The sequence below is a fragment of the Manis javanica genome, chromosome 3, assembly GCF_040802235.1.
Source record: "Manis javanica isolate MJ-LG chromosome 3, MJ_LKY, whole genome shotgun sequence".
In the NCBI taxonomy this organism is placed as follows: Eukaryota; Metazoa; Chordata; class Mammalia; order Pholidota; family Manidae; genus Manis; species Manis javanica.
This window is the reverse complement of record NC_133158.1, coordinates 2857260-2867925: the sequence shown is the minus strand read 5'-3', so window position 1 is coordinate 2867925 and position 10666 is coordinate 2857260. Positions and strand designations below refer to the sequence as shown.

Genomic DNA, 10666 nt, shown 5'->3' with positions numbered 1-10666 from the left:
TGGGGCTTGTGCCACTGGACCCATACACAAATAAGTAAAGAACGTCATTAAGAGTCTAGGAAAGTGCTATGAAGGAAGAAGTCACAATGAGAGGACACAGAGAAACTGGAGAAATGGGGCAGGGGTCTCTCTTTTAGATAAGGCAGTCTAAGGAAGCCTCTCTGAGAAAGCACATCATCCAAAGAGCAGGGAGAAGGTGCCCCCGGCACGGGGGATAGCAAAGTGCAGAGGCCCTGAAGCTGGAATAAGCATTTGTGCTTGGCAGGAGAAAGAAGTCCATGGGTCTGGAGAGAAATGAATGATAAGGGGAGGTTGCCAGGGGATAAGGAGGTAAAGAATTTAGCTCCAATTCAAGGGAAGACCTTGCAGATGACAAGATTTAAATGACAAGATACGATTTGTATCTCTAACAATTTGTATCTTAAAAAGTATCTTACAAGTCCCACTCAGGCCCCACTGCTGTGTGCAGGATGAGCAGTAGGGGTGAGAGAGGTGGAGAGGACAGGAGTCGTTAGGAGGCAAAGCTTACTCATTTTGGGTGTCCAAAAGGCATATCGCATTTAATGCATCGAAAAAGGCACATGTGGATCATTGCCCCCTTCAAACAAAACAAAGCAATAAACCCCTGTCCTTCCCCAATCTCCCCCACTTCTGCAAACAGCATCGCCATTCGCCCAGATGTTGAAGTTCAAACCTCAGGAGCTCCCCTGGCCTCCTTCCTCATCACCCTCACCGTCGGCTCCCAAGCCCCGTGTCCTCTTTCCGTCCCCACCCCTCTCCACCCACTGCCCGCTCATGTTCTGCATCAGCCTCCCCAGGCTCGCCTCCTCGCCTCGGCCCTACAGGCATTGTCCACGCAGTAGCAGGGCGTGCTTTTCGGGAACACAAATCTCCGGTCACCCCCTGCCTAGTACGCTTCCCTCAGGGGCTCCCAGACCCAGGGTTGGTCCAGGAGGACTGGAAGGAGAGATGAGCGTAAGACCCGAAAGGGGACGGGCCAGGCTCGTAGCACCGCCTTTCCGTCTGCGTGGGCCCTCCCGGGGTTCGGAACCTTTCTTCCCAGCATTGGGGGAGGTGTTTCCGGGAGGACCTTCCGGCCTCCACGATCCTCTTTCCCGTGCTGCACCGCGATCCGCCTCTTCCTCTTCCGGTTCGAGGCCGTTCGTGAGCCGCCGGCTTCGGTGAGCTATCAGCGCGCGGCATCCGAAGGCATCCACGACTCCCGGACCGCGGCGGGGCGCAAGCCCCGGGGAGATTAGGGAGACCGGCTGCGTGGCAATCGGAGCGGAGGCCGCGGGGCAGGGGTGGTGCTCGAGGCTTCTCAAGGAGTGGATGGGCAGGGGAGAGCGCAGCCTTGCCGCGGGGGGTTCGGTTTCGGGGCACCATTACCTGAGTTTGGGAGGCGGGGACTGGTGTCGGGTCGTGTAGAGGGAGTCGAGGCGGGAGGAGGCCCCAGATGGCAAAGTGTCTATGCTGCATCCCCGTTCTGCCTCTGGCCTCACGTCCTGCCATGTCAGGCCGGCAGAGGTAGGCCCAGCTCGGCGAGCCGCCAGCCCTGATCTCCACTCTCGTCCACCAGGTGCAGACATGGCCAAGTCCAAGAACCACACCACGCACAACCAGTGTGAGTACCCCTGGCCCAGCCTTCATCTCAAGCCAGACTCTGGCGAGGTTTAGGGATGCAGGGCATGGGCTCATTTCTGCTGAGGACTTGGGGCTGATTCTGTTTTCAGCTGGCATTGCTGTTGGGTTTCTGGATTTAGAAGCCAGGGGTCTGCTTGAGACAGATCCACAGCGCCTTGCGTTCAGTGGTACGGTGTTTCCGCATCTCAAGACGACCTCTGGGAAGTTGTGATTCTCCCGGGTTCTCCTGTTGTGTTATTGGGTCTGACTCATGAGAGGAAATCTCTTTCTTGGTCTTTTTTCACCCACAGCCCGAAAGTGGCACAGAAACGGCATCAAGAAACCCCGGTCACAAAGATATGAATCTCTTAAGGGGGTGAGTGTCTGCGCCGAATCGCATAGCAGTGTGCCTGTCTGGCTCCAGTGCCCAGTCAGGGTTCCGGACAGCTTTTTCCAGCTTCAGCATCTGCCTGAGTGGTGTCGTCGACTGTCTCTCATTAACCTGGCCTGCCAGAGCCCACAGTTTCTTTCTCCAGCTTGCCAGGGTTAGCCTGGACTTCAGTCTCTGCCAGACCCATCATAAATATTTACTTGGCTTTTCCCAGCCCAGGGTGGCGCCCCTTGTCAGGTGCGAGCTGCCTCCTAGAGCAGTTTGGCCATCTCCCTTGCTCACCAGGGCCCTCTAAGGGAACGAATGGCCCGGTGGGTGGGTGCTAGTTGCCTCTTCATTTGTCCATTCCGCACTGACCAGCCATATGACCTTGGTCTGATGCAGAGCTGAGCTTGGGGGCCCTCCTATGCCAGGGAATTCTAAACATCAGTTGGGGAGCCTGAGACTGTAGGATCTGAGCAGGAGGACTAAGCCCTGTACCCGTGGTCTCTGATCTGTGGAGTGCATCATTCAAACTCTGAACCTGAGTTTCCCCATCTTGGTCTCTCAGTCTACCCCATTTGCTGTGAATCTTTTGTACCAGGCTTGGTATTTGATACCTTCCTTTAAGGGGAGGGTGGAGTGCCCACTGTAGGAAGGTGAAGGCCTGCAGCCCTGGCAAAGGGCAGCTTTCATAGGCTCTTTTGGCACTTGCAGTTGAGCTGCACTGGGCTCAGGGTGCGCAGCCCGGGAAACGTCTGCACAGTATTAGCAGGGTAGGGAGTTGGTCTTGAGGGCAGTAGTGCGTGTTCCTAAGGGTTGGCTATTTAAGTACTTAAGTGTTGGCTTGATGCTAAACCCCCAGGAGTCCTTGGCTGGGGCCCGATAGGCCTTTGGATACCGTGGAGAGGAGGGGAACGGGTGACTTGGGGGTCCCCACACGCTGCTCTTAACCGTCATCTGTAACCACCCTGCCTCCTAGGTGGACCCCAAGTTCCTGAGGAACATGCGCTTTGCCAAGAAGCACAATAAGAAGGGCCTGAAGAAGATGCAGGCCCACAACGCCAAGGCCATGAGTGCACGTGCCGAGGCCATCAAGGCCCTCGTAAAGCCCAAGGAGACCAAGCCCAAGCTCCCAAAGGGTGGCAGCCGCAAGCTCAGTCGACTTGCTTACATCGCTCACCCCAAGCTTGGGAAACGTGCTCGTGCACGCATCGCCAAGGGTCTCAGGCTCTGCAGGCCAAAGTCCAAAGCTAAGGCAAAGGCAAAGGCTCAGACCAAGGCCCAGGCCGTGGCTCTGGCCCCAGCTCCAGCTCCAGCTCCCAGAGGTGCCCAGGCCCCCTCAAAGGCTCCCCAGTAGAGCCTCTGTCTGCCGATGAGAGGACGGAAGGACTAGTGTGACCCCTGGGCTGCTGTGTGTGGGGGGCTGGTGTCCTCCTGTGCTATTTGTACAAATAAACCTGAGGCAGGATCTGTGAGTCAGACTGTGTCTGGGGTCTGGGCTTCGAGTGCAGCCCTGCAGGAGAAGAGTTTGGCCTTCTCTGGATAGCAGGGTGAGGGTGGGGTCCTGGTAGCTGGATTCCTGAAGTGCCAGAAGGGGACCTCTGAGAAACAAGCAGAGGCATATAGGGACTGGGCGGACTGGTGACAGTGAGCCCCACCCCCCTCGTTAGGCCTCAAAGCTGGCGGGGTGGGGGGCGGGCGGGCCCTGCTGGGGGGTTGTGTGCTCTAGCCTGAGGTGTCCCATACAGGCCCAGGGCCCTGGGAGGCAGGGCGTGGTGCTGCCTTACTAGTGTGACTGGCTGGGCGCTATGTCCCTGGGCCAGTTGCTTCACCCGCGCTCTCAGTCCTCAGCAGCATGTGAGGTGGTAATAGGCATTTGAGACGGCTTCCTGTAGAAGGCACCAGGTGGGGCATTATTGTCCGTGCTCACGCTTCATCCTCAAAACCAGCTTGTGAGTACAAAACTGGTATGTGATTCGTGGTCCAACCTTGGGCTAAAAAGGCTCGGAAAGAGCTAAAATTAATTATGCTGGGACAACAGTTGCCACTCATGGTGTATGGTCCCCTTCCTCTGAAGTAATCGGCCTCTTTCACGGAGATTTTTCAAGATCAGATTTTTTAGACAGGGATGGGAGGTAGCACTGGAACCATGCAGGGCCACAGGAAGCTGTAGTTTAGCCCTTGGCGTGGCCTGTGGTGGCCAGCTGCCCCTCCCCAGAGACAGACAGGAGGTAGGATCTTGGAAGGGACCGGGAGCAGGTCGTGTGTCCTGAAGTGGCTTAGCCCAGCTTGAGATCACCAGGTCAGATTGCTTCCAAAGTGAGAACCCTGTGCTCTAGTTCCCAGGAAGGGGTGTGAAGGCTCTCCTTTCCTGGCATCCTGCTTCAGTCAAGGGGAGGCCAGACCCCAATCTCAAAAGAGACCCCAGTTACAGGCTTCAACTAAGCTTTCTTGAGATCACAGCAGCTTGCTACCCTCAGCCTCAAGCTTCCCATGAAGCCTCCCCAGTTCCTGACTCCACTGCCTTCAAGCTGTGCAGTGTTGGGCAGGCTATCCTAGCAGAACCTTCAAGGGGGATACAGTGAGACCCATGTCAGGGCTGCTGTGAGGGCCCGAGGAGATGAAGCTGCCGGTCCTGGCTGCCGTCTCAGCACCACAAGCAGGGGTGCGTTACTGTCAGGATGCAGCCGCAGGCCAGTTAGGCTCGCCGTGGACTTCCTTCTGGCCACGACCAGGAACTCAGAAGCTGGCCTCCCTGTCCCCATGCCTCGGGGACACGACTAGGTCAGGTCAGCTAGAGGAGCAGGCTCGGCCCTTGGGGCCACAGCTGATTCTGGGGCTGCTTGGGGCCCTGGCAAGGCTGGGCCCACCTTGTGAGTCTCTGCACACTGACCTGCGACCTGTACCCCTGCCTGTGCTGGGAACCATGAGCTGGTCTGCCAGGGCCCCTGCCCCTCTGTGACCTGTGCTAACACCAGAGCAGGGGCCACACTTCTTCACTGTCGCCTGAGGGCCTGACAGATGCTAGCAGCTGTGTCTGCCAGCTGTCCCTCCACCTGCCCTGCATCTGGCAGGAGCCCCACTGGCCTCTGCTTCTGGCCCTGTCTGAGGGTCCTAAGTGTGCTCCCAGAAAGCCCAGAGTGGGTTCCCTGAGATCTGTCCTGGTGTCCTCTTCAATGGGAATGGTATCTCAGACCCAAGTCAGACAGGTACAGTGGCCACAGAACAGGAACTAGGACCCCTTGTCACTGGGTACAGACATGGCTGGGGGGTACTGGGTGGGCATACTGTGCTGGGCACAGTGGCATGGGGTGGTGGGGATGTGCCCTGAACCAGCCTGTCTGTTCATCTGTGAAATGGGGATGGTGACAGCAAGTCCCCAGAGTCACGCAAGGCCCTGCCTTTGTAGGAAGTCCTTGCTGTCAGTACGTCAGGAGTGGCCCTGGCCACACAGACTTTATTGTTGGGCTAGGAGGAAGGGGGACCTTGGTGCTGGCCAGGGAGGTAGAGGTTGGGCAGCATGGGGCTCAGCTGTCACTGGGCAGGGCAGGCACACTGGCCAGGGCGGACAGCAGCTGTGCGTATATGTCCACCCCACGGAGGAACACAGCCTCATGCAGCCGCTCATCATGGTCGTGCAGCAGCACAGGTGTGTTGTTCATGGGTGAGAAGCCCAGAGCCGGGACCCCCACCTGCAAGGGGTGAGAAGGAGCCATCAGAGGGAAGGCCAGCGTCCAGGGCCACCCTACTCCCACCCCGCGGCAAGCTCACTGCGCGCAGGTAGCGGCTGTCGGTGGCAGCGGGGAAGACCTCTGGCTCCAGAGCGAGTTTCCTGCAGGGGGAAGAGCCTCGGGTGTGGGGAGGGCAAGCATTGAAGGGGCAGAGGGAGGAGGGGAGGAAGGGGATGAGAGGGCAGAGAGCTGGGAGGGATGGCCGGCCAGTGTGCTCACATGTCCTTGAAGACCCCACTAAATGCTGCCCACCAGGGATCTGAGTCATCAGTAGATGTCACTCGGGGCTCTGTCCACTTCTGGGGGGAGGGGAAGGATGGCAGGATCACGACAGGGCCTGGGCAGCTTGCCCTGATCTTGGGTGGGTTGTGCCTGGCACAGGGCATACTTCCATCCCACCCACATGTCCAGTCCAGGCACAGGCTCTCCAGTCCCTTGAAGGCCACAGGTCTGGGATCCTTCCCTGCCCTCTCCCTACTCACTTCCTGTCTACCCTTCAGATCCTAGCCCAAGTGCCCCTTCCTCAGGACGGCTGTCCCTGACCTCAGACTGGCAACACTCCCAACAGGTTCTCAGGGTACAAGGTCCTGCCCTTCCAAGGACCACATGTGTTCATGCTTATATAAAAGCAATATTACATAAGCAACTGCTTTGTGTCTGCCCCTCCCTCCCTGCTATAAAGCCCATGAGGACAAGAACTGTCTGTTAACTCTCTGCAGTAGCCCCAGCACCAAAGAGCAGCCATAACGCTCACAGGTGAGTAACACGTCTCCTGGCTAGATACACCCACATGCATGCAGGGGCACCAGGGACATACACTTGGCATGCACTTGGCATGGCTTCCCCAGCTCCACCACTCCCCACCACAGGTCCCCAGTCCATACCTGAACAAACTCAAAGGTGACCCCCTCGCCAGCTGCCTGGCACCAGCCTTGCAGCTGTTCCTTAAAAGCCTAGGAGAAAGGAGACCGCTGTCCTCTTTAGGCTCTCCTTGAGCCTCCAGGATAGGACTGAGGACCCAGCTCCCTCCAACCCACTGGAGGTGGCACCTTCATGTCCACATCCGGTGCTAGGCGGAAGTCAAAGCTGGCGCTCAGAGTGGCTGGTACCACATTACAGGCCACGCCTCCCTCCAGCTTGGTCAGATTCACAGACGTCACAGCCCCCTGCTTCAGGTGGGGGTTTGACTGCAGCCTGTGGTCAGGGGAACCAGTAAAGAAAAGGTGGCTCAGCCTCCTCCTGCAGGGCCGGCGGGATGGCACCCACCTCCAGGCCACCTCACCTCTGCCTCTCCTTCTCACGGAAAGCCAGGACTGAGCTCACAACCTTGTGCTGGGGGAGTAGGAGGGTAGATAGATGTGAGAGTGGCCCAGGAAGGAGCCTTGGGAACCCCAGACTGCCCCCAAGTGCCACACACCAGCTTCTCTGCTGCTGTGTCCTCGATGAAGCGTGAGCCGTGGCCTGGCTTCCCAGTGCTTGTGATCCGCACCCCTGGGAGATGCAGGGGAAAGGGGTGTGTTCAGCTTGGGAAAAGCAATCAGCCCTGGTGTGGGCCTGGGTCATCCCCTCATTCCAAGCTCTGGCAGGGTCTGTTCCCCTCAGAACACAGTGGAGAGCTGGTGTCTGCCCACAGGAGGGCCTGCCCCCAGAAGGCAGGGGCTGGGAGGCACAGGCCCTGAGGTCGAGGCCTGCTTGGGCCCCAGCTTGTGGTGTGACTCTTGGCAGGCCCCTACCCTTTCTGGTCTAGTCTGTCATCTGCTTGGTGGTCCCTCCCTCAAACCCATACTCACACCAGGTGCTCCGCTCGCTGTAAAATACAGTGAAGTTGTCAGTGAGGCTGGCCAGGCCTGAGGAGGAGAGGGGGTTCAGAGGGTGCGGTGGCCCGGCCCCCACTGCAGCTTCCTGTCCCTGGCTGGCTGCTCAGTGGCCTGCTGCCCTGCTCACCCTCATCGAGGGCAAAGCCAGCCCTCAGGGCCTGGAACTCCGGCCGCTGCACAAACAGCTCCATGCCTTGGTGACCCCCAACCTCCTCATCTGTAAAAGCAGCAGGGTCATGAGATGAGCTACACCCCACACAACCTCCCTGCCTGAAAGTCCTCCTCCCTGGGCCACTCCTACCTGGCACAAAGGTCATGTGGATGGTTCTGGGGAAATGGTGGCCCTCAGCCTTCAGCTTGCGCACAGCCTCCAGGTACCTGAGGGGCAGTGACAGGGTGTAAGCCCTGTGATGCAGGAGCCCCCAGATGCTCGGGCAGGCAGGCTGCAGCCCTGGGCCCTGCTCTGCCACAGCTTGGCAGGGGACTCCAGAGAGTCCCTGTGCGTCAGGGACTGCTTGTGCAATGGTCACAGCAGCAATTCCTGCCCAAGGGAAGGGGTCAAGATGGTCCCTGGCTTTGAGGTTCTCCAATCACACCCCAGGTCCTGGATCAATCCAACGGGCCAGTGGGGACATGGGGTGTGGAGGGGGGGCACTGGGAGTGGAGAACACTCACTGGATGCTGACGCACTTCATGTCCTGGGCACCCCTGGCATAGATGTAGCCCTTGGCATCCTTGAAGGCCTCAAAGGGGTCATGGCTCCAGTGTTCCTGGGACAGGGACGCAGTTACAGTTTAGTCACTCTGCTCAGCTGTGGCCCTGCCCTGGGAGCCCACAGTAGGGTCAGGGTGACAGGTGGGCTGGCGAAAGGGACGGAAGAGGGCAGTTAACCACCACCCCGCATCTCTGCCTCCCTCCCACCGCGGGCATGGAATGGCCACTTGAGTGGAGTAATGCCCTGTGAGGCTGGGAGTTAGTGCTGGGACCACATGGGGGGCTCCCTGAGGTGGAATGGAGGGTTTGTATCACCTTTGTGTACAAGGCCTGCACCCCCCTCCACACACACACCCTGAAGACAGGCACCACATCCGTGTGGGAGTTGAGCAGGAGGGAGCATAGTCTGGGGTTGGTGCCTGGCCAGGTCAGCACAGTCACCACACGGCCAGGCGCCACCTGGAGAGGGCCAGGCACAGGCAGTCAGTGCCAGCCGAGGCATGCCCTGACCCATCTGCACTCCCCAACAAGGCCCCGGGCTCACCTCCACATGCTGACAGCCCAGGCCCAGCTGGTGGGCTTGCTCCTCAAGGAAGGCCCCTGCAGCCCCTGGAGACACAAGAGTCCTGGGGCTGAGGCCACCTACCCACGCTTCCCACCACCCAGGCAGAGCTGGGGGTGCGTGGAGAGGGGCGCAGACACCCGGAACGAACTGCAGCTTCCTCAACACAATTCCACATCCCTTGTTTCCGTCCCCAAGGAGGAGGGTGTTCTTGGCCAGTGAGTGACCCTTTGCGTAAGGCCAGGTGGAAGTCCAGGCGAGAAGGAGCTACTGTTACCTTCCTTAAAGATGGTAAAACCATGGTGCAGCACACCTTGGGCCCCTGAACACACCTCCCAGCCACCAAGGCTGGCTCCCTAAGGCTGTGGCCTTTGTCCGGGCCCACAGGCTTCTGGGGGCTCTTCCCCTGTTACTGCCCCAGCCCCCTCCCCGCCCCAGCCCTGCAGGGCGAGGTGAAGGTGTTGAAGGTGTTCCCCAACCAGCCGGCCGGAGGAACTTTCAGAGCAGCCTGTTGACCCAGGGAGTGTCTGGAGGGATGGGGGCGCTGTTCCAGCGAGCAGAGTGGGGCTAGGCTGGGGGCCAGGGGCGCCGTCCCTACCCGGGCTCCACCATAGGCCCTGGGCCGCTTTCTCACCGTAGTCGGGCTCGGGATGGACCGTGCGGATGCGCAGGTACTGGCGAAAGAGCGTCACGGACGGGTGCTCGCCCTCGCGACCCTTGCTGGCCATGGCGCTGCGCGGTGAGCTGGGGGCAAAGCGAGCGGCTGCCCACCCGTCCCGCCGCTGGGCCCCGCGTGCACACAGCCCCTGCCCAGGGCGGCCCTCGTCCCGCCGGGAGCACGCCGTCTCGGAGCCCCCCCAGCTCCCAGGTGCTCTGCTGACCGCTTTCCACACATCTCCCCATTTCGTCCCCCGAGGGTCCCCCCGAAGTTTGTGCCTCTGAACGCAGACTTTGCAGAGAACAAGGCTGAGGCTCAGAGAAGTTCCGGGACAACTACAGTAGCTGAGCCGGGCTTGCATCCAGACACTGACCCCCGCGCCGCCCTCCTCGAAAGAATACTTCCAGTTGCTCGGATTTCATGCCAGAGAGCCCCAGGTCCCCCCCACCCCTCTCCAGGACCCCCACCTCGCTCTCTGCTGGTCTCGGGCCTCGGCCGCCTCTCAGCGCCCGCCTCGGACTGCAGCTGGGGCTCTGGGACCTCCGAGGTCGCGGGCTTGTGACCGCCCCGGTCCGCCCACCACGTGGCTGGCTCCGCGGTCGCGGGGCGGGCCCGAAGGCTGCGAATAAGGGGCGCCCCAGTCTACGGCCAGCCTCCACACGGTAAGCGGAGACTGGGCTCCGGACGCCACTCGCGGACAGCCGCTTCCGCCCCCGGCTCCGCCCGCAGCCCTGCCCGCCCTCGGGCCCCGCCCCCTCCGTCCCGGAGGCCCCGCCCTTTGCGCCCCGGGGCCGCGGCCGTAGGGGGCGCAGCGCCTCCAGCTCCGCCTGGGCCTGGGCGGAGAGAAGCCGCCCCCGCTGTCGAGTCCGGCGCTGCCGCGTCCTGCCGGCACTGGCCCCCGGCCCCCTCCCCAGCCCTCCCGCGAGTCTCCAGCTGCCCCCTTTCCACGTCTGAGCAACTCTTGGGGGGGCCTCCCAGGCCGCCTCAGCCCCCGTGCGGAGAGGTTACTGGTGTCTGTGCCCCGAAACTGCCCCTGGCGGAGCACCGAGCGGACGCCCAGACAGCGGGCCAGCAGGAAGGCTAAGTGGACGGACGGGCACGCGTGGGTCCGCTCCTGAGACCGCGTGCACATGCCGCCGTGTGGGCGCATCTGACAGCGTGCACCAGCTGGTATGGCCATATGACCGT

General features: G+C 60.5%; 2 protein-coding genes across 4 annotated transcripts; one reads left to right on the top strand and one right to left on the bottom strand.

Annotated features, from left to right (window-relative positions):
- Positions 1-1087: 1087 nt before the first annotated feature.
- RPL29 (ribosomal protein L29) lies at positions 1088-3464 on the top strand. Its single transcript, XM_017672005.3, has 4 exons — positions 1088-1181; positions 1580-1624; positions 1935-1999; positions 2976-3464. Exons 2-4 carry the CDS (start codon positions 1588-1590, stop codon positions 3351-3353), a joined length of 480 nt encoding a protein of 159 aa, XP_017527494.3. The 5' UTR covers positions 1088-1181; positions 1580-1587; the 3' UTR covers positions 3354-3464.
- Positions 3465-5426: 1962 nt separating this feature from the next.
- On the bottom strand, positions 5427-10171 carry ACY1 (aminoacylase 1). Of its 3 annotated transcripts, none has more exons than XM_036994937.2 (15): positions 9946-10166; positions 9455-9564; positions 8803-8867; positions 8574-8717; positions 8220-8314; positions 7846-7922; positions 7672-7761; positions 7518-7574; positions 7145-7218; positions 7010-7059; positions 6777-6921; positions 6612-6680; positions 5947-6026; positions 5768-5828; positions 5427-5688 (listed from the first exon to the last, which is right to left on the bottom strand). In XM_036994937.2, the coding sequence occupies exons 2-15, from the start codon at positions 9546-9548 to the stop codon at positions 5524-5526; spliced, it is 1266 nt and encodes a 421-aa protein (XP_036850832.1). In that variant the 5' UTR covers positions 9549-9564; positions 9946-10166; the 3' UTR covers positions 5427-5523. The 3 variants fall into 3 exon arrangements, with proteins under 3 accessions (XP_036850832.1, XP_036850833.1, XP_036850834.1); XM_036994938.2 differs by having other exon boundaries at positions 8613-8717; positions 9946-10163; XM_036994939.2 differs by lacking the exon at positions 5947-6026 and having other exon boundaries at positions 9946-10171.
- Between the last annotated feature and the right edge of the window lie 495 nt (positions 10172-10666).